At 39.9% G+C, this 22,666-nt stretch overlaps 1 protein-coding gene and 1 long non-coding RNA gene across 8 annotated transcripts in view; both read left to right on the top strand.

Moving 5' to 3' along the window:
* Positions 1-1,398: 1,398 nt before the first annotated feature.
* LOC119914723 lies at positions 1,399-3,160 on the top strand. The gene is made up of 2 exons (XR_005446825.1): positions 1,399-1,452; positions 2,245-3,160. It is a non-coding gene; the product is annotated as an uncharacterized LOC119914723 (long non-coding RNA).
* A 790-nt stretch (positions 3,161-3,950) lies between these two features.
* Positions 3,951-22,666, top strand: part of dennd1a (DENN/MADD domain containing 1A) — a 56,129-nt gene continuing 37,413 nt past the window's right edge. For all 7 annotated transcript variants that reach the window (XR_005446747.1, XM_038733390.1, XM_038733389.1 and 4 more), the window contains exons 1-8: positions 3,951-4,107; positions 11,790-11,854; positions 15,759-15,802; positions 16,093-16,142; positions 19,636-19,755; positions 20,368-20,437; positions 21,079-21,159; positions 22,139-22,192. Coding sequence is in view for 6 of the 7 variants with exons in the window: in XM_038733390.1 (XP_038589318.1) it covers positions 4,091-4,107; positions 11,790-11,854; positions 15,759-15,802; positions 16,093-16,142; positions 19,636-19,755; positions 20,368-20,437; positions 21,079-21,159; positions 22,139-22,192 (501 nt within the window). In the remaining variant the exon portion in view is untranslated. The remainder of the gene's footprint in view (positions 4,108-11,789; positions 11,855-15,758; positions 15,803-16,092; positions 16,143-19,635; positions 19,756-20,367; positions 20,438-21,078; positions 21,160-22,138; positions 22,193-22,666) is intronic.

The raw sequence follows: 22,666 nt of genomic DNA, 5'->3' as shown, positions 1-22,666 counted from the left end.
CAAGGTTATCTTTGACTCTGAGCTCTGTTTGATAAACAAATCAGTTCTGTTGTTAAAAAGTAATATTATTAATTAATAACTATTTCTAAACTTAAGCCAATTGTGTCTTTTCATCATGTGGAAAAAGTAATCCACACCTTTATAACATCACGTCTGGCTTATTGTAATTGCCTTCATTTAGGCCTTTCCCAGTCTTCATTAAATCGCTTGCAGTTGGTCCAACAATGCAGCTGCAAGAATTTTGACTGGGAACTAAAAACATGATCAAATAGCATAAACCTAAGCCCACTTCTTTTCCATACAGGTTGCAGGCAGGACTTGTTCCCTCAGTATTTCTAAAATCCTCATGTTCAGACTCAAAAAATTCTAAATTGAGCAGGCCTAAGAATGAAGTACACTGTAAAAAGTCCTTCAATGGCCCTGTCCATACGACTTCATTTTAAAATGTAAATTTCTTTCAAAAATTTAAATTTCCTTTCTATTTAAGTTACAGAAAAGTAAAAAGTGTGAAGGTTCCAGTTACTTGCCATTTTCTACCATAAAATTGATTTTTTGTACTTCCTAATAAATTGATTTCACAAAACTCAGTTTAAGGACCTATGTCCTAAGTAAATTGTCAGGACACGCCTACATTTCAGTTAGTAACCATAGCAACAGCAGAACTCATCTGGACTCAAGATGGCGGAGGAAAGTTTTTGTTTTTTAGGTGGTGGAGTTAAGTTAATGTTAATGTTACTGACATTTAACTGATATATTAGAGACATTTTGGTTGTTGACCGGTAACGTTGTTAATGTAGTTTTAATGAATGTTAAATATTTTGTCTCAAACAACTCGCTTAAAATACTCATGAAGCAGGCTTTGGAAGAAAATTACAAGAAATGAATTACTAGCTTTGACCAAATTCTTGCTAGCAAGACGTGCAGGATGGCGGGTCCTGCTTCTCCTCCAGGCTCTTAACATAGACAGCCCCCATAGAAGGAGCACCCTGTGGCATAGAGAAGAACAAAATTACAGGTTTTAATGTTAACTGCTGGGTCTGTATCTCCTGCAGTATTTCCTGCTTGACTGCTGTGAGAGAGTAAAATCAATTTTAATGAATCAAAGATTTCTGGTTTCCCACACTTTTAGTAGACATGGCTGTCCAAAAATCAAAACGTAGCCTAGTTTCGTCAAAGTATATATTTTTACAAAAATATTTTAATATTGTTATCACCTCTTTTGTGTGTGTTGCTTTTTCAGGAGACCACCAGATCTCCTCCGAGGAGCATATCAGCTACCCCACAAAGCATTGTGTGTCATTCAGGGACACATTAGCATTAAGCAGTTTTATTAAGCTTGTTTCCAAAAGGCTAGATATAATAATACCTAGGGCTGCAGCTAATGATGATTTTAGTATTCAAAGCAGGACAGGACAGGACAGGACAGGACAGGACCTTATCTCTGAGTACTATGTAAGTATTGTTAAAAAGTAAGGTTGGGTCTGTTTCTGGTTTTACTGGTCAAGTTAAACCAGTATGATTTTACGTGGGCTGACTGAACCAGCATTCGTCATGTGTAGGTTGAGAGAACCAGCAGCATGGAGATTGTAAGCGGGAGGCCTAGAATAGGCGATTTTTAAGTATTATGAAGTAGAGGCCTATGCAGAACTTCTTTAAAATTCCATTCCCGGGAAAATTTCTGAAAAATACTGCCTGCTCAATGACTTTTGTGTATTCTCCCATTTTTATTTTATGTACAGATTTTTAAATTGAACAAATATAGGAAATATTTAACATTATTTTGTATTTATTTACAGATTGTTTAATCTGTATGCCTGACAGATATGCATAATGTTACATTTGTGAAAGGAATTATGAGACACTGGGACACAGGTCTCCAGCTCCACACAGATCAATGAATACATGCTGCATTTAATTGTTGGTGGAAAAGGGGGACATCTGGGCTTTTCATTCAGTAGGCTATAAAGTATTTTATATAAGCTGTTGCTAACTGGTAAATATGTTCTTTACTGGTCTTTCCAGACTTTGAAATAAGTGGGAAAGACCAGTGGATTTGTCAAGAACCTTGATAACCTAGTTTTCCACCATCACTAATATCCAGCATTCATTTGGGGATCTGAAGAGTATGAAGTGTCTGAAAAAGCCACACACATTTTTATCTTAATCTGAACATACTGTACATTCTGTTTTTATTTTTCCTTAATAAGTGCGACCATTTCCTAATTTTGTTTGTTTGTCATACAGGGAACTGCAGAGTGCAGCGTGCATGAGGACCTGAAAATGCGGTTTGAGGATCTAGCCTATGCTCGCCATGAACCAAATGCGTGGGCATCATCATCAAGGGAATCCAGTGCTTACAGATCTTGACAATCTGGCCAGAATCTCCAGTATCCATCCAATCTTTTGATGAAGACTTTTTGTGGGACTCAATGCACTGCGCCCAAAACCAACTGCCAAGTTAATAAGCCTCAACAACAAGTTTCTCGCAAAGATTGTTGGCCTTGCACTGAAAACAGACGGAAGTTTTGTTGTTTCTTTTGAGGAATGTTGTACATTTTCTTGGCCTGATGTGTGATTTTTCAGACTGTTGTACCTGAAGGCCTTTCAAGGATTGTTTGTGGGACTCCGCACTGGGTCCTCAACTAACCTCCATGGTCATTAGTTTCACTAACAAGATTTTAAGTGTGGACAGTGAAACATGACAGTCACCCTTGCTGTCACAAACAGATATTTTTTCTGTTAATGAACATTTTTCTGTTATGATCAAGTGTTTTAATAGTCACTGAAATACACTGTCACAATATTGTATCAAGCTGCAGTTGGTAAGCTGAAGTTGTAGTATGTAAAATGTTTTATTAAGATTTAAAAGGAAAATCTGACAATATTAAACCATAACTCACAATGTATAAAAACACCTACAGTTGCAGCTTCTGCCTTCTAGCACAGCTTTTGTTCTGTTACCAGTGATGTCAAATGATGCCTGAGGCAGACTGTTAGCTGTAATTTTTGAAATAGTAAAATTTGTCCCTTCAAGATTACTGTTTATACACAGAAGAGGTGCTGGAAAGGTGTTCTACTACACATAGGCTGTGGTCAGAAGATTGTGTCAATAATTTTGCATAACTGCATTTAATGGCTTTTAATAAATGTTGGAAACCGATACGTCCTTTTCTTTGTTAAATTTATGACAATGCTAACTAATTATTTTAAGTAAATTGCACTTTTACAACAGAAAAAAATAATTGGTCAACATTTAAAGAAAATAAGTACATGAACTGATTCAAAGTCCATTTTGACAATGGCTGAATTTAATTTTTTTTGCAGTTTTTTGTAGACTCTACTTAATATTTTAGCATACACTAAAATGTTTATTACTGAGTTTTCCCAACTAAAAAAATCAAGAAGTTCACTAAACTAACAAAAAGTGGTTGGAAAATACTGCATTATTTTTTTAAGTTAGATCTAAGTAACAGATTTTACAGTGTAATTAATTGTTGTTCAGCCTGTGTTGCCTGCAATAATGCTAATTAGATCAAAACTGATCATGTATTTATCAGACATTTACCAGTGTTCCATGTTGTTGTTTTCTTCAACAATAATAATGTAGTAATATATAAATACCTTCTTGTCATATTATTTAAAATTAAAATATATCATTTATATCACGTCATTTACTTTTTGATTGGGTCAGGGTTGTTTTTGGTTATTAATAAGCTATAAAGCATTCATTAAACACAAATATCCGTCAGTATTGCCTACACATACACAGTCTATCGTACACGTATATCTTTCGTTGGCTTGAGGTAAATAACGGCCGGTATATCTAGTCACGCGACCCAATCAATTTCTACGACACGTATTGTGGAAGCTGTAGTTTGTAGCACTAGATTGCTCCGTATGACCGATACGTGTCCTGCACAATAGAACTACAAGTCCCAGGGCTCAGCGCGAGGCAGAGCGTGACCTACGCGTGTGGACAGACCATGGCGTTGAATAGCTGTGTGTGAGGTTAGCATCTGAAAAACACCTCCGGACAGACGCGTCTGCGCACTGAAAGCTGCCGACAGCGACGGCGGGGTGAAAAATAAGGATGGGGTCCCGAATCAAGTAAGAATGTTTATCCGCTGGATTCCCTGAGGCTGTGAGCAGCCTGCTGTTGTGTTAGCTTTTTTACAGCGAGTCATTGGGGAACATAACGTTAACTTACATTACAGTGCAAGGCCCTGACTTGTTGCGACACAGTGGCGGTAACGGTACTCCACTTACTGGATCAGAAAAACAAAGCGTTTTAAATGAGTGTCATGGTTTTGAGGACTATCTATCATTAGCAAGCTGATAAAACATGTTAGCCCGAAGCTTTCCGGGCACAAGTTGAGACAGAGGTGACTAGCAGTGAGTCAGTAACACGTTTGTGTATGTGCAGCTAGTGAAAACATGGTAACGGTAACTGTCAGATTGTCTTCCTAGACCGGATGCTGGATTTCAGGACAAAAGTGCAGAACAGACAGAAAGGCTTGTGTTTCCTGTAGCCTAATGCCACTCCTCTGACAGAACGTAAATATTGTAGGGCTACGACTACTGTGTCATTGGGTTTTGGAAAGTAAGACATTTTAGTCTGTTGTTTCTGATGGTGTATATGTGGGGAATGGGCTAATGAGTTATTAATTAATTATTATTGTCGGATCTGTAACATCATATTACTGAATACAATACAGTAAATACTCTTTGTGAACTCTGCTTCTTCATTCAGCAGCTTAGGGACAGTAATGGTAGACAATTTGAAGGAAACAATTTGATTAATTGAAGAAACCCTAGTAAAAATTAGCAATAGAATTTCTACACACTGCAGACAATGACATGATCAGGATGTCAGCAGAGGGATTATGGAGCTCCAGGTGTGACAGTGTCCAAACCTGTGGTGTGTGTGGGGGACTTGTTTATCATGAAGATGTGTTTCATCGGACCTGTTGTTGTTATTCATGTCAGTGGCTTATTCTTAACCATCAGCTTGCAAATTATTGGATTAATCTGGGATGTTTTCGGATAGAATGTCACTTGTTCAAGGCTGCATGGTACATTGTTACAGTATCAACATTGCAATATTTGCATATGCAATAGTGACCTTACAGAAAGACTGATGTCAAGTACGGGCACAGTCACACATGCCGGAATGCAGACGAATAGCCATCGCCTGCCCAAGCAAAATTTGGATCTTGTCGTGCTGAATGTGGGCAGTGCAGGATGTCAGGCACATCAAAATAAATTTGTTGCTTTGTAATCCATGTGAGTGGTTGTGGGTGTTGGACATGAACAGTTATTGGTCTCCTCCACCTTTGTGCGAATGTTTCATTCGCCCCTTCACTCACATAGAATAGAAGAGAACAGGAGGCAAATATTCTGCAATGTTAATGCCCTAATTAAATTACCTCAAACACAACATGCTACAGCTTTTTTTGCTACTATATAGAAAAAGTAATACTCCCAAGGTTCTCATTTTCCTTCACTAATCTAGAAGAAAGATCTGCCTATATTATATCATTTAGTCCAATTTAAGGGTTCTGATACACTGAGTTTGATCAGTTCCCAGAGTGCTCTGGTGGGGGGGGGGGGGCAATTCATCATTTTATAAAACAAACACGGCAGGCCCAACTAGTAGTCCACTACAACCTGAAAATGAGTGTTGCTTCTTTTGGTTGTTTTGGTCTTTTGATAAATTGATAAAGTGCACCCCTTCGCCAGAGCACTCTGGGAACTGAGGGCTGTGCATGCAGAGTGTCCTCTGCCTGTAAAGGGCCGCCCCGTGGCTACTGTGACAGATAATGCTGCTGGGATGCAGGAGGCAGGCGTTTAGTTACACCAGGCAGCTAATGAGTGTGTATATTCCCGTAATCAGCTGCACCAGGTTAAAAGTTACGATCAAGTGTCCGTGACATAAGAATAACACACACAAAACTTGCAGTATCCAGATCTATCTGTACATCTTGCCAGCATATAGATAAATCAGTTTGTTGCATGAGTTTGAGAGTTTTACCAACTTCAGCCTTGCTGGGAGGCCTATTTATCTTCCACCTTTCTAATAAAGCATACATTTGAACATTGTTAGAAATGGCAGATTATATGTAAATAGCACAACTGAGACACACAAGTCTATTTTTAAGGGTTTTTTTTCGCGCGCCTGACCTCTGCCGACAGCAGTGAACGCAACGCTCCAGTTCACATCAAAGGGAGAACTGAATGAAGCCCTCAGCTGTGAGGGAGCACTTTAAACTGAGTGATGACAGCAGGAATTTGGAAGTTATGACGTTTATTAATTTTACAATAGCTTAATTTCATTACAGATTAAAACAGTCAAATTTCCTACATTTTAAAATTAGCCTAATCAGTAAACTGTAGGCTGGAAACAAACAGCAACACAATGAGCGCATTTAAATAAGCCTAATTATATTAGGCCGATTGTAGAAGACGAGCACTTTGTCGCTATAATTAAAATTAAAAGTGAATTTTGCATAATAACGCGTTAGATTTAGTTCCGCTACCGGAAACACCGCTCATCCCCTGCGCTCTCCGCCTGGACCCCCGCCCGGCTAAACTATTCCCGGATTCTGCTCCAGACTCTCTGCTACGGTTCCCCCTGCTCTGTACAGCTATTCACTCTGCCTCGCTCTTCACCTGCTCAATATCCGATCCTTTTAACCTGCAATAAATATTTCTCCCTTTCTTAGTCCTGCACTTGGGTCTGCTAGTCTAGCCATAACAAAGTTAAAAACAAAGATTTGGTAATAATCACTCAGTTAGCCTAGCTATGAGAATAAGTAAACGGAGCGTTCCCTCTCTCTCTCACACATGCACACAGACTTGCGCATCCATGCCGCCCCTATCTCTCCCCCATCCGATCCCCCCTCCCTCAGGAGAACTTATTGGGCATTCTTCTGCTGCTGTTCTGCTTCTATCTATTAAATACATAGCTGTAGCTCCTGAAATTACAGCATGCTTATCGTTTAAACAATCGCCATAACAGGACCGCTGAGCGCTGCCGTGGGGGTGGGGGGCGAAGCTTCGGTTATTTGCTCTTAATTACTATCAAAGCGTCGAAGCTCAAAAAATGACATTCGGCACAGACAGTCCACAATGTGTATTGTCTGTGTGTATGGCCTACAGTGTTTACCTGGGCTGGAGGTGAAGCCAAAATGTTTTTGTATGTCTGAATAAAAAAACGCACTACACCATGTCTCAGCAGCAGTGCTGTGTCCATGAGCATGTGATGCGCATCAGAATAGCTTAAAATTTCAGTGTTTTCCCGTAGATTTAGGCTAGGTCAGCATTAGATGCACGTATTTGGTAGTGGTGGTGGTAGTGTATAAATATGTTCATAGATATGGTGTATACCATTTAGTTGGAAAAGCTAGAGCAGATAACAAATAAACAACATCTAAAAAGCTTAAAAGTCCAGTATGTAATATTTCTGAGGATACAATATGAGATCCATTAAAGCTGCAAGCAGTGTTGAGCGGGCCCTCGCCCCCCTTGCGTGCCTCTGCGCAGTGACAGCAGGGACTCTTGCATCCCACACCAGCTGACACAGCTCAGGAGTTATTGATGCAAAAATCACACAGGTGACATGTCAAAAATATCTCACAAAGTTTGCTTGAGGTCTCAGTTAGTTATTCAATTCAAAGTGGCTGATTTCAGTTAGGGTTTAGAGTATAACTCTTAAAAAACATCTTCCTCTTTAATTGTGAATAATTACTCACCAAGGCAAGAGCATTTGACAGGAACTTTGAGATGGATGTGGTCAACCTGCTATGCAGAGCAGAAATGCCTCACTATGGACATTTTTGTCCGCTAAGGTGCTAAGCAGGGTAAAAATATGAATTAGGCATAATAAATACATTTTAAAACGGGTTCTTTCAAGATGCCAGTAAGTGGTGCTATTCCTATGACTGGATATTGACATGTAAGTCTCTAAGAGGTTTACTTGTGAATTGTGGGACAGATCGGACCGTGTCTAGTCCATTTACATGCAACTTCTTTTTTCAAGGCCAGACACCAATTAAACTGCATGCCATAGACACACCGTTTGATCAATCAAAAAAAGCTTTGCAATTTAACAACGCAAGATGGGGCTACACACATTTGAAGTCGTTCGGGTTAAAGCTGTAGGAGGAGTTCTTTAAAGTATGGAGGGTCTAAATGGGGTGAAATTTTGTAAATATTTCAAAATGGCCTACCTTCCAGTAGGTGGCGGTGATGCCAACCGCTATGAAACGACAAAGATAGCCTCAGGCCCCGATCAGACAGAAAGCGGTTTGCGGGTTCGAAAACGCGAGGCGCACAGAAAAAGAGCAAAGCGCTGCGTTTTTTTGATGTTGCTAGGCAACCACTGAATCAGCTGTCCTGTCAGTCTAATCAAAGATTATAGCGCCAGCGATCTGTAATCTTTGGTTTGCGCTAATTAATAACTTTCATATTGGCAGAAACCTGATCACAACTCACAGGTCTGTGTCTTTTGTTGCTAAAAACATCTGCCAAACCCAGAGCGCCTGTTCTGGCACTGTTCTGAGTGTGTGAGGTGTACAAACACGCAGAAGACAGGGAAACTGAGATCTGTGTGGGCACATGAGATTCTCAGAAAAGGGAAACATCGCTGGTCCAGGAGCTTCGTCCTAATGATGGTCAGTCTACGTCTTATTTTAGGATGAGTCAGGGACAGTTTGTTGCAGTCTCTGGACAATTCAAGCAACTTTAAGTTCCGTCAGCACAACTGCCTGTCTCTCCATTCATTAGATTGGACAATGGGGAATAAAAAAACGCAAATGACATCGGGCACGAGTTGAATTTTTTTCAACTCCGTGCGCTCATTCAAAAACACAGGGCGCAGCAGGCAGCCAAAAATACGAGGCGCGCAGGGCGCATTAACAGCGAGCAGAACTGCCAAAAGAAAACAATTTAAAAGGCACCTCCTACTGCAAAAAACACATTCTGTCTGATCCATGGAGGTTTGTGTGTGTGGGGTGGGGGGTGTTGCGAAATATTTTCAACTTCAAAAAGGGACTGCCAGAAAGGTCACTGCAGAACATTGCATTTCCCACCAGACCTGAGGTGTGTGCAAATTTTCATGAGGAGGGAGAAAAAAAAAAATCTGAGCAAAAACAATAGGTTATGTTGACATGTCGGAATGTGGAAGCATTTTAAAGTGTCTGAGAAAGACGCAAAAATCGCCGTTTGCAGACGCTGTTCTGCTGAATTGCCTCCCAGCACATCCACTCCATTTGTGGCTGAATTCTTAGAAAAGGCAACAAACTGTCTGAACTGCTTTGACTGTTTCTGTCACTCATTTGTGAAAAGCTAAGCTAAAGCGATTAAGCTAACCACACCTAAATTTGGAGTGCACACGTATTCAAGCCTTTATGGTAAATCCAAATTGGGTCGGGCTTGATAAATTTAGCGCAAAGATACACCTGTGACAACATCCGTTTTTCAAAATAAGGCGTCTATACAGGATGCAAATAAGATTAATTGGATTATATTCACAGAAAGTATAAAACATGTTACACTTGTCCATAAAAAGTAAATGGACATATGTAATTCACTTTACCAGACCCTCTCGGGCCTCAGACCCAACCACCATAGTCTCTCCAAATCCTGACGGAAACACTGAGTAAAAAGCACATTTTGACTATTTAATATATGCAATTGTAAAACATTTGGCACAATAAATGTACATAATGTGAAAAACCTCGTTCGGCATTCGGTATTTGGGAAAGTTTTTCATTATATTGAGTTTCCACTTCGGCCAAGAACTTTCATTTCGGTGCATCCCTACTACGTTCATCACTACGTTGAATACGTACGCTCGAAGTTGAAGAAGAAAAGGAAGAAGTAATAATTAGAGCCTGACCGATTGGCAGGCCGATATTATCAGCCGATATTAGCTAATTCCATTTAATCGGCATCAGCCGTTTAACAGCAGATATATGACTATTAAAAAAGAAACATAGATTGAGATACTTCACTCATGTTATGGGTGTTGCATAGTTTGCCCACAAGAGTCTACCACACACACACTACAACACAGTCTGGTGGGATAAATTCAAAACAATAGTACAAAAAATGGTTATTAGTAATGTTGCTTGTGGTTTGCACATATTTTATTCCTTAGTGTACTGTACAGTTCAACACACCAAACAACAAATTGTTCTGCCCCAGCGTCCTGTCTTTGGTCTGGGACAGGCCAGAGATTCTTGTTCTTCACATCCTTTTCTGCCTTCATGACCTTCAGGGCATGTCTATCAAGTCAATTTACATACCGCAGCAACGCGCGCACTCACACGCACGTGCCGGTGTGTAGCAGAATGGCTGTCCACAACTAACCACTGTAGTAACGTTATAACTACATTTCCACAGAAAGCAACATAACAGCTGCAGGCTTCCGGCACATTACGCTCCTTAGTGAGATTCAAATGAGGCTTACTGTCCACAGTTTCTCTGGACTGTCCCTCAGGATCACAGCGTTAGTCCAACATCGCCGAGCGTGCTAGCCACATTAGCCGCGCAATATGCTAACACCAAGTTAGCTAACCTTTAAAATAAACAGTAAAACGACACAAAACACAGCAACACTTACAGCCTCAGAGTTTGTATTCGGGTCACGTACAGCCCACGGCGATCCATCCTTGAACCGTTACAGAGCTCGTTACGGTTGTGGAACTTTTGAAGCACTCTTTTATTAATTTAACCCGCCCTGAAGTGCACAGTATGAACATTGCGGTTGTTGCGGTGCTTGCCATCCTCCGAGGTAGGATTGACCATATTTCAATTCTGCGATTATCGCGACAGCCCTAAGTGTGCTTTTTGAAAAATGGAATTATGGTTTTGAAATTTTAGTTCAAAAGCCTGGTTATAGTGTTTAAGAAATTGATAAAATCTGTAATTCACTTTGTATTTTGTTAATTTATAAAGGTAAACTGTGTCTATTTTTGAAAGTATTGTTACTTTACAGCATTGTCCCCACACCTGCCTAAAACCTTTGCACAATACTGTATATAAAAGTTGAAACAATATCTTTATGTATATTTTAATTAATGTGTTATAGGTGAACTACACTAATGTTAACTTTATATTAATTATTTGCTGCTCCATATATTTTCTATTAACCACAGGTTTTAGTGTGCATGTGTTAAAGTTCAGGAAGAACACAGTGTAGAAAAGTACGCAAATATTGGATCAAAACAAGTTTTGGACTGTGTGATAGCTTCAAGTTGCTAATGTACTGGAATAAGGTGAACATTTTGGATAAATTTCATATACCCTTATACTGTGCTCTAAACCATCAAATAAACCTTCATTCATGCTTTGGACTCAATGGAATGCAATTTAAGTAATTAAATTTAGGCAACTTATTAAATGTTGTACTGAAAGGGATAGGGAGAGCTAAAACTTCAAACTGTCTTTACTGGCTGGCAAAGGCAGCTGCAACTTGTATTGGGAGGAAATTTCTCTGGCATGTATTACGACACCTGCACCATAGTTTCACTCAGTAACAGTTCCAGTCTGTCTACCATTTGTAATCGTTGTAAGTTACTTAACTTAATAAAAACCTCATCAGATTAAACACTATTCTGCCATAGTAAATATTTAAGGAGAATTACATAGCATTGTTTGTTTAGAATATCAAAACTAAAGTTGGAGAGAAGTGAAAGGCTCCACTGCAGTATAAATATGCTTACTTTGCCTGACTGTTGTCCAGAATATGCAAAGAACACAATAATAACTTTATTCCTTTTTTCCAGGGAGAGCCCTGAATCCACGTTTGAGGTATATCTGGAGGTAGCCCGTCTAGGCACACACAGCTCTGGTAAGTGTCTGGAGGTACAGCTAAACCTTATATATTATATATTAATTTTTTTTTTTTTTATTTTATTATGACCACTGAAACTATTCTTGTTTCCTTTGGCTGCTGATTTCCGATAGCAGGACTTGTGAAACTCTTTCACTCTTTGGTAACATTTTTGTGAATGAAGTCTGGCCACAAACAGATCAGGACAGGCTGCTGTAGATGGCAGTGTTTCAGGCGTCGATTATGCTCGCACACCTCCTCAAGAACAGGAGGCATTCATCAAGGCAAAACCAGCCATTTAGAGATTATTTAATTTAAGTTTGTGCAAAAAAGTCATAGGATTTTTGGTTAAGAAAACAGAAATGTTCTTTAATGAGGCCCAGTGTTCTGCTACACACCATTTAATACATATTTTGGACTTTACTTTAACTTTTTGTGTGTGTATTGTGTAAGTATTGGTTTCACCTTTTTGGACCCCAGACAAGTATTCATGTGAAACAGGCTAACAACCACAGTAGACACTGGTTCATTGTAAGGGGTTATAAGTCAAAGCAGTTGGGAACTGCTGGGTTAGAGCTCAATGATACATGGTGGTTCTTTTATAACGTTATAATGTTGATGTGTTGTCTCTCAGGGGCTTTTTAATTCTGCTGTATGTGACTAATTTCCTGGTTACTAAGGAAAGGTTGTCGGCTGTATTTCTAAGAATTTCTTGCAGTTGGAGTGTGTCTCTCATCATTTCCTGTTTGGTCTATAAGATGATATATCCATCTTTGTGACACACAGATCTTCTGTCTGACATGTTCTGCTGTTTTATAATGTGGAATCCTTTGGCCGTGATTGCCTTTCATTTCAGTCTGCTTTACATTTAGAGACCATTATTTAGGTATTTTTTACACATAACTAAAGAAATAATGTCAGTTATATGTCAGTATTTTGATTAATTAATGAAATGTACGCATGGGAGTTAGATATGTGGGGGATCATTTGTTTGGCTGATTATATTTATTCTTGCCAAAATATGCATTTTCTCTGAAAACACGAGGATTGCAACACCATTTTGATATGTGGAGGTGATGTCTAACATTCCTTGCATTGCTAAAAATATTCTGTAACTGTTTTCATGGGGCCAAACACTTGTAAATGTTATGTATAACTTGCATGTTGCAGTAAGGCAGGAGTCCACCTGCTGGAGAGAATACGCAGCCACAAACAAAGCAGACATTTATTTGTTTTAGTGGAAAATACACATGAGGCGTTTTAGCAACAAAATACAAAATGATATGCACCTGTACTGACTACAGAATTTGCTGTAATGAATATAGAAATGATGGGTTATTATTGCTAATTAGAGGGGGGCATATTATGCTCATTTCCAGCTCTATATTTTTATGGTAACTATGCATGATTCACTGATCAAAAAAATTCAAATTTATCTTAAACTGGCCCTTTATTCAGGCCCCTCAGTTCATCCTCCTCCTTTTACCGGCCTTTCCTTCAACAACTCATCTCTCTCGAGATTTCAGCGGGAGAATTGTCCTTGAGCGAGACTTCTTTGTTCTGTTTAAATACAAAGGGTGTCGCTTGGGATTCACTCGTAGGGATCCTTTCCATGATGTTGTCAGACACCTGGTACAGTCTGGCAACATCGGAAAAGGAAGTGCAGGGATTGGATTGAGTGCAGCGGACCTCGATATGATCACTGCTCAGGGCATTTCCCAACCAGCCAGACCTAGCGTCACCGCAAGTGGTGTGATCGAACCAGGAAGAAAGGAAAGCGAGCGGGGATGAGCGCTAAGCTAACCCAGGTCAGACCTAAGGATATTCCACTACTCAGCCTTCTCCTGGCTAATGTCCTGTCGAAGGACAATAAAATGAAATAAGAATCAGGCTAACTCAGCAACGGGTGCTGTGCCCTCAACTTTACTGAGACCTGGCTGCACCACAACATCACGGATCAAGCTATTGCAATGGACGGGCGGAGAACACAAGACTCCAGTTAGACCAGAGGATGAGGTCTCTGTGTTTACATCAGTGATGCTTGGTGCTTAAACGCAGTCAAAGTGGGTTGAGAATGTTTGATGTGAAATTTGTATTGTTGAGATTTGGCCATTTTATCTGCCCAGGGAGTTTTTGTTGCTGTTTCCATTCAAAAATGCACTACAGGAGCTGTATGAGGCCATCAGCAGTCGCATAACAAAACAACCTGATGGTGATTTTAATCAAACTGATCTTAGAACTTTACCTAAATTCCACCAGCATGTCCACATTGGGGTTGTGGCTCAGGAGGTAGAGGTTGGCTGTAAATCATAAGGTCGGCGGTTCAATCCCTGGCTCCCCCTGGTTGCGTGTCGAAGTTTCCTTGGGCAAGAGAAGATAGAAAGGCACTATACAAATACGGAGCATTTACATTTCACATCCCCACCAGGGGAACAAATACACTGGACCATGTTTTCATAAATATTATGGAAGTTACAAACTTCAAACCACGATGACTTCAGGAGTGCAGAGTGGAACAAAGAGAACAACCTACTTCTCAACGTCAGCAAGGAGATGATCATTGATTTTGGGTAAAAGGGGACAATGACACACACATGAGTCTACAGTGGAGCAGGTGAACAGTTTCAGGTTCCTGGGAATCACCATCACAGAGAAGAAACTTTATTGTCACATACATGTTGCGAAATGAATTTCCAGCCACTGTGCAGTGCCCGGGAACCAACTCCAAATCTTTATCAGTGTCTGGTCAAACGGCACTGCGTGGTGGACCTAACATGTTTTTTTGATGGTGGGGGGAACCGAAGCACCTAGAGGAAACCCACGCAGACACAGGGAGAACATGCAAACTCCACACAGAAAGGCCAGGACGACCGGGGTTTGAACCCACGAGCTATCGACTGGACCACCATGCCACCCAACCTGACATGGTCATCTCCACGCTGGTGGAGAAAGCTCAGAAAGAGATTTATTTCTTAAAGTAACTTAAGAAGGCTAAATCCCCAGCATCCTGACTGGAAACAGATCGTTGGTACCCATCTCCCGAGCATCAGCAAGGTGAGGTGAGGTGCCTACACAGAGCCCAAAGGATACTAAAGGACACCCAGCCACAGCCTGTTCACCCTGCTGCCTTCTGGGAAGAGATACACAAGTAGCTGCTGTTATACCACCAGACTGCAGAGCAGCTTTTCCCCCCAGGCTGTGACACTCCTAAATTCATCCTATCAAAATAGCTTTATTTCTTGTTATTTATCCACCCATCTGCAGTATATAAAGTTTGTATATATAGTTTGCTTTTGTGAACAGCATAAAGGGAACTACAACTTCATCTATACAACCCTGTGTTGTCAAATGATAAATGAATCTACCTTAATTAGAAGTGCATTTATCAATCTAGAAAAGTAGTGGGTTTTTTTCAACTGCCTGGCTAGATTTTGGCTTAGGTGGGTAGGTAGATTTATTTTTTCACAATACAACATGTTATAGAGTGAAATTGAGTTTGAAACTCACTTCTGCTACGTAGCAGACAATATACATTAATACAGAAGCAATTATAAAAATGGTAAACAGAAATAAACTATATTCAGTGGAGCAGTGCTGAGGATGAATTTGAGTATAAAGTCTGAGAGCTTGAGGGAAGAAGCTGCTCTGCAGTCTGGTGGTACAACAGCAGATACTTACTCTTCCCAGAAGGCAGCAGGGTGAACAGGCTGTGGCTGGGTGGCTACTGTCCTTTAGTATCTTTTGGGCTCTGCAGGCACCTCACCTCACCGATATCACTGATGCTCGGGAGATGGGTACCAATGATCTTCTGGGCAGTTTGAATCACCGGCTTAAACCCACTTGTCTTATGTCAAAATGAATGTGCCCCATTAGGTCCTCTTCTCTTCTCCACATTCATTTATTTTCTGTCCATTTCTAACAGGGCTGGAGGTGCAAAGGCAGTTCCCTGAAGACTATACAGACCAGGTTTGAAATGCATAGTATTCTGTACTTCCTTTTGTTTTTCTCTGTGTCATCTCCTCGCAGCTATTCATTGGTTTCTTTTTCATACATTTCTATCTTAGAGTTGTGAAAAGATGGAAAACTGAAAATACATGATACCATTTTCTTTGGTTATTTTGGATCATTTCCTCCACATTATATCCTTCCCAATATCTCCTTTAAATGTTTTTCACGATAGTACAATGCAACATTATTAGTAGATATTGGTAATAATACACTACTGTATTCTATAATCCTTTATCTGTGTCCTACAGGAAACTTTGCAGACTGTGCCCAAGTTCTGCTTCCCCTTCAGCATGGACAGGTACACACACACACAAACACACACTTGCAAAGTTTAACATTTATAATTACATTATAATGCATTATAACAGTGATTAGTGTATTATAAAATAGGTATAATGTATTACTACTACTACTACTGAAAGAATTATTAGACTATGATCCTTGCCAACAAATGTTTTAAAGTCAGTCTGACCTGCTGATTCCAGTCTCTGTAACAGCATAGTGACAGCATACACAAACATTTCTGTAACTTTTCTTTAATTAAAAAGTTCTTTCTTTATTAGAACCCATCAACACCAGCATTGGCTATTGGCCCAGTTAACTGGACATTCATAATAAAACACTGACTATTAAAAACTTTAATTTTCTCCAAAACTGCAACAGGTTAAAGGACCATTTCTTACTCAGACACATCTCAAAATAAAAAGTGCTCCAGGCCCGCATGGAGCTTTCTGTACAAATAAAATTCAACTGCTATATGTCACATGACTAGGGATGAAAGGATTACCGGTTTAACAGTAAACCACGGTAACATTCCCAACGGTTATTATTACTGTACACATTTTAATTACCATGATAACCGGGTACGGTTAACCACGCTGTTATAATCTCACGACAAACACTGTCCAGCGTCTCCCAGAAGCAGGCGCGCATGCGCAGAATGCAGCGCGGGTTTCTTTGGGTCGCGGCGGAAGACGACGCTGCAGAGACTTTTCAGTCACTCTGAAGTCCGGTCGTATTTTAGTTTTTATGAGAGTGCTTATAGTGAACGCAGGGTGAGTGAACTTTTAGCTTTGGTTTGTCTCTCTGACTTGCTAACGGCGTGTAAACTGAAGCTCTCAGTGTTGCTGCTCTTGTAAAAAGGCTACACGTTGTTCTGCTGCTGTGTGCGTATTCGTCCGCTGCACATGAGAACACGTTACGCAGTTTAGCCAGCCAACCAGCATCTCTAGAAACGCTACAGACTGCTCTGTATTTATGTCAGTTGTTGGGCTCATTGCAGTTACTATCACTGTCTTCTAAACACTTATTTGTTTTCATGTAATTGTCCGCGGGGTCATTGTATTAACTATATAATATAAAATCTTTATAATGCACACTGATGATTTTTACATGTTTACAAAAGTTATTTTCTGTTTTATTTTTATGCAAACAGTAGTTTTCAATATAAAACTTGTTGAAATGGTTTCAGTGTGTGTATCAGTACACATTTTTACAATCCCCTGATAATACTGATAACCGTGATCATTTTGATCATCATTTTGGTCACAATAATCGTGATATGAGTTTTTCATACCGTTTCATCCCTACACATGACATAACCCACAGTCTTTCCCAGAGAATGACAGTGCATCTGTGGTAGGGATGGGGGCTTATTTGTATATTTTATTTGAAAATATTTATAGTACATATTCATATTTTTAGTAGATTATTTATTAACTCGCCATTTTAATTCTATTTTAATTTAGTGTTTAATCACCAGCTGCTTTTATCTGCTCATCTTGTTTTTCCCTGTCTGCTCTGTTGACTTTGTTCATCAGCAGTTTTATAAATTCACCCAAAAAAAACACAACTCACATTTTTAATTTTTTCACTCCTGACTCCATTTTCACAGCAGCAGGTGAGCTGCATGTGTGCATGTGGGCTTGTTGTGAATCAAGTCGCCTATCGAAATGTTTAAGCCTAGTGAATGACATCGGCACCAACCTGTGTGTTCACTGTTGCTTTACCTGGGCCGTGTCCGTGTCTTCTAACATGAATCATCATGTGGCCACCGGCACAGAATCGGCTAGGTGAGACTAAACAGCCCAATCACCGGCTGATAGATCAATGCATCTCTTTAAGTTATTAATAAATGCTTTATAATGTGTTCAAGTACTGACTCTTTGAGTGCTTATAAAAATTATTTTGCATTGCTATAAGCACACAGTATAGCACATTATAAGTATGTTTATACAGTAAAACTTCAATTAATAGCCGAGTCCCAAACAGCCGCCTGCCTCCTTAACTGGCCTGGTGTGGGGACACATTTTAACAAATAAACGCCTGCCTTAATTAAACGCCTGTTCTGGTTTTTAAAGAAGGTCTTTGGATGTATAAAACCTCTTAAACCCCGCGGGGTCGCCCCTTTACCTGCTTCTAAGCTGCTTAGATCCTTAATACAAATAGGCTGTTATGCTTAAAGGTATGATCAATATGTCAATATGGACATGCTGCACATCGTTAGACCGGTTAGATTCTCCACAATACCACTGTTAAGTTCATTTAACGGAAACAAGACCCAAAGTTTAATTCTTCTAGATTTACCGGTGTAACCTGCATGGATAGAGAGGAAAAGGGGGAATAAAATGCTGACTCACGTTAACTTTGAAGCGCTCGTTAAGTCCGAATGTGCCCGTTCCTTGATTATTTATATTCCTTTCGTCTGTATCAAAAGAATCATAACAGCTTTTCATAAAAATAAATCCAAGTTATGAATCCTGTCATGTGAAGTCCATCGCTGTCTGTCTGCTAACTTCTGTCACACTTCTCTCATCCTGCGCCGTGTTGTTGTTGTCGTGACGTTGCTGCCTTCAAAATAAAAGCGCATAAGCCGTCTGTCGGAGCTAGATCAAATGAATGACGTGTATTTGATATTATTGGATCATTTTTACATAAATATTATTCTGTTTGAAATAAATAAACTGTTTCATAGTAGTTTCAGTTTTGTGCAAAAAGAATTAAAAGGTCTGTTCCATATGGACACCTGTCCCAAATGAAGGCATGGTCAATTCAGTGATTTTTAGCAAATAAAAGCCTGGGCTATTATTCAGAGTTTTACGGTAATCCATTACATGGGCATCATAGAAAGTTTTACAGTTTTAACACTCAGGGTTCATAATACTAGTGTTATGTCCATAGGTTCGTTTTGCAATATGAGCAGAAAACTAGGAAATTAGTACTTTCATGTGCAGTATAGCCCGACCAATACTGGATTTTTGCAGGTGATATCGATATTTGGTAGTTTAAAAAAATGCTGCTAAAATGGCAGTATATTGCATGAAAAGTAGTAAATCTTTGCAGCAAGTTGCGCTGAGCCGCGGTGTTGGTCAGTGGCACAACCCTCCTGCATCCCTTCCCCTATTTTGGCACACATAAGTCCCAAAAAGCCAAATTGGTACAGGCGAGGAACAAGTCTCAAATTCAGTCCATTCTTCAAATTAGTTTCAGCAGCAAGTCATGTATATTCATTTGCTTTTGCAGTCTAACAAAAGATGAATCCAAATCTTCTGGGTGACAGTAGAGTAAATATGGAGACACACACTATGGAGCTGTAGATCCTCAGTTAATTAACCTCTCTCTCTCTGCTGGTTCAGTATTTCATCTTTTTATTACACTTCATACCAAACACTGTGTAGTTTACCACAGTAAAATAGGTAGATGTCCTACAAGAACTGTCCTCCACACACAGGACAGAGCATGGTGAATAATGATTTGTGCTCCCTCTCCTCGTTCTCTCTCTCACCCCGCAGCCTGACAGTCAACCAGGTCGGCCAGAACTTCACATTTGTGTTGACTGACATTGAGAGCAAACAGAGATTTGGCTTCTGTCGCCTCTCCTCGGGTGCCCACCACTGCTACTGCATTCTCAGGTGAGTCTGTGTGTGCAGTCAGTATTTGCCCCTAGCTTCAGGAAGTATTCAGTTGGTAATCTTATAGTGTCCATAGATTAGAATCTTTACAGAGGTGAATATGGGAAATGCTGATGAAAAGCTACTAACCCCTCCTGCTTTAGTGCCAAGCAGTAATAGTTTTGGACAAAATAGCTCCTACATTTAGTCTTACTTACAATCTAGCCACCAAGTCTGTGTATTTATTGGAATATATTTTAAATTAAAAGCAAGTCATATCAATTAAAACATCAGGATCATGAATGAATTATAAAAACAACATTTACAGTACCAGCATTCTAGAAGTGTCTGCATCATAGTGTTAATCTATTTAGCAGAAATGTAGCTCTTTACAATGTAAGGATGTTTGATAAAAATGTCCCATGAGCTTGTTAAAGGTAGCCCAACGAAACCTATCACTCCTCTAACAACCAGATTAACCAGATACATTTCACAACATTTACCAGTCCAAACTGATGGGGGATCAATTTTGAAAATGTTAAATGAAACAATCTTTAAGATGTGCTGTTAGCCCCCCATTCTGTAATTCACAAACTTTGTAAAAGGACCGAACCCTTTTTTTGTTTGTCTCAGCTACCTGCCCTGGTTTGAAGTCTTCTACAAGCTGCTTAATATACTTGCAGATTACACCATCAAAGGCCAGGTAAGTCATGGACAGGTAACTCATCTTGTTATGTGGACATGGGGTTGTATCAGATTTCTTGACTTAAGTCAGGAATTTGTCAGCCAATTTCTTCTCTTTACATGTGGCTGTACGACAGCTCCCATCAGTATTTTGCTTTTGAGTAAAATTAAAACACGTTTGTCACATTGGCTTCAGATTATGGAGAAGTATAAAAATGGCAACATGGAACAGACTGCTAGTTTCTGTTTACATTTATTTATCACTTTAGACCTTCTCCACTAGAACAACTCACCCATCTCCTTGATTGGAAGAATAGTAGCAGAAAAAATGTTCGTACTACCAAAAATACATTTAAAAAACTCTGTGACTAGAGCAGCCTACTCAGAAACTCACTCTCTGTCTATGTGAGGGCAAAAACTGCTCAGAGAAATGACCGACAGCACATAAAAGCGGTAACTGTAGATAGCCCTGAGTACCAAACTAATTGTCAGTCAGGATTTTAATTCTGACATACTGGAAACCTCTGCTTAATATTGTGCTATGAAACGCACTGGATCAATGAGGAATTTGAGTAAGAGTTGTGTTTGTATTTTTTGCATGCGGTCTTGTATTTTTTTAAGCGGCCATTGCATGGGTTTTGGACTTTCTGATTGTTTCAGGAAAGCCAATGGCAAGAGCTCCTGGTGTCACTACATACTCTCCCTATCCCTGAGCCTGGAGTCCCTGTTCATCTTGGTGTGGTGAGTCTGACTTTACCACATCACATCTAAATGAGCTCAGTTTAACCTGGAAACACTGGAAGTTATCTGTTTTCTTCCTAAAGACAAATAATGTCACTGAGATCTAATCACCCTGTCAACATAAGGACAGGCTGACATTTTTACTTTTCAAGTTTAAACTACTACCACTACAGGATTACCACACTAAGGGTCGGATTTACTAACATCCCGAATAAAGACTACTAAATTTCCTGTGCATTCTAAAATATTGCACATGTAATTTTAGTGCCTGTTGTGGGTGATTAACTAAGAATTCTTGTTTAGATGACAACAGGTGCAAACACAATAGAGGTGGCTGTATTTAAATGAGGGTTTTGCGTGTTTTAATGGTTTCTGCCATGTATGTGGAAATCGTATGTATCCTGCCCATCCTGCCTGGGATAACACTAAGTACTAGGGACAGCAACCTGGGAAAACCGCTTTGGCAAACCCCATCAGAAAGGGGGGCGGGGTGGGGCGTGGCATGGCGTTCAGCAGAGTCTCCAGAGGAAGAGTGATCCACGTGTGGTTAACTGACGATCTGGTGAAGAATGGTGAGGAGGACTGGGGTTGATATACTGCAGGAGCTTGATTAGTGGCATGAGGACCAGGTGTGTAGTTGGAGCTTGGCTGCAGGAGCCAGAGAGTGTAGCCACGCCCAGACAAACAGAGACAGACAGAAAACACAGGTAAGGGGGGAACAAAAGAATACAAGGTAGTGGGGAGATACTGCAGTACCACAACACCAATATGGAGACGAAAGACGTCATTCTCCGTGCACACCATTAGGAGATCAGCTTACATGTTTGCTTGTGATAGTTTGCACATGTTTTTACTCACGCAAACCTTAAGTAAATCCGGCCCTCTGTGTTATTATGCATCATCATACATGTCTATTTCATAGGAATAGAGAAAAAAGAGTCAAACTGGCACTGATCCTCTTCTTTTCTGTTTGCTCCAGCATTCCTTCTTCACTGTGCCTGACACAGGGGAACTCCCCAGCATACCTGAGAATGTGAGTGTTGTCATCTCCCCCACGTGCTGAAATCCCATCCCAGTCAAACCTCTAAACAACTTACATTTGGCTAATGAGAAACTCACTGTTAGTACAATTGATTTGTATCTGAGAGCAGTTACAGATCAGGTCAGTTAGAGACTACAGACAGGTTTCTGAGTGACATAGCCAGTGAAATGTGCAGAACCACAGAAATGTTAAAAGAATAAACTTTATTCATTTCATGGTCAGACAGTTTACACTGTTACTGTGTGTTCATGGATGTTAAATGAATTGTGCAAATGTTGAAGAATGATGTCATGAGTATAGCAGTTCTGTGTTGTCTGGTGGTCAACCAAAAAACTTAACAGTGTCGAAGGTTTCATGTAGTGTTCAGACATGGCTGGGCCAGTGTTGTAGAGACAGATCCATATACTGTAGAGAAAGATGCTTTAAAAGTATGATTAAAAACTTCAGTTCTGCAACTAAACTAAG

The sequence above is a fragment of the Micropterus salmoides genome, unplaced genomic scaffold, assembly GCF_014851395.1.
Source record: "Micropterus salmoides isolate LMB-PRFRI ecotype aquatic unplaced genomic scaffold, ASM1485139v1 Ms_hic_scaffold_20, whole genome shotgun sequence".
Taxonomy (NCBI): Eukaryota; Metazoa; Chordata; class Actinopteri; order Centrarchiformes; family Centrarchidae; genus Micropterus; species Micropterus salmoides.
The sequence above is the reverse complement of the archived record's forward strand: the minus strand, read 5'-3'. Positions and strand labels throughout refer to the sequence as shown.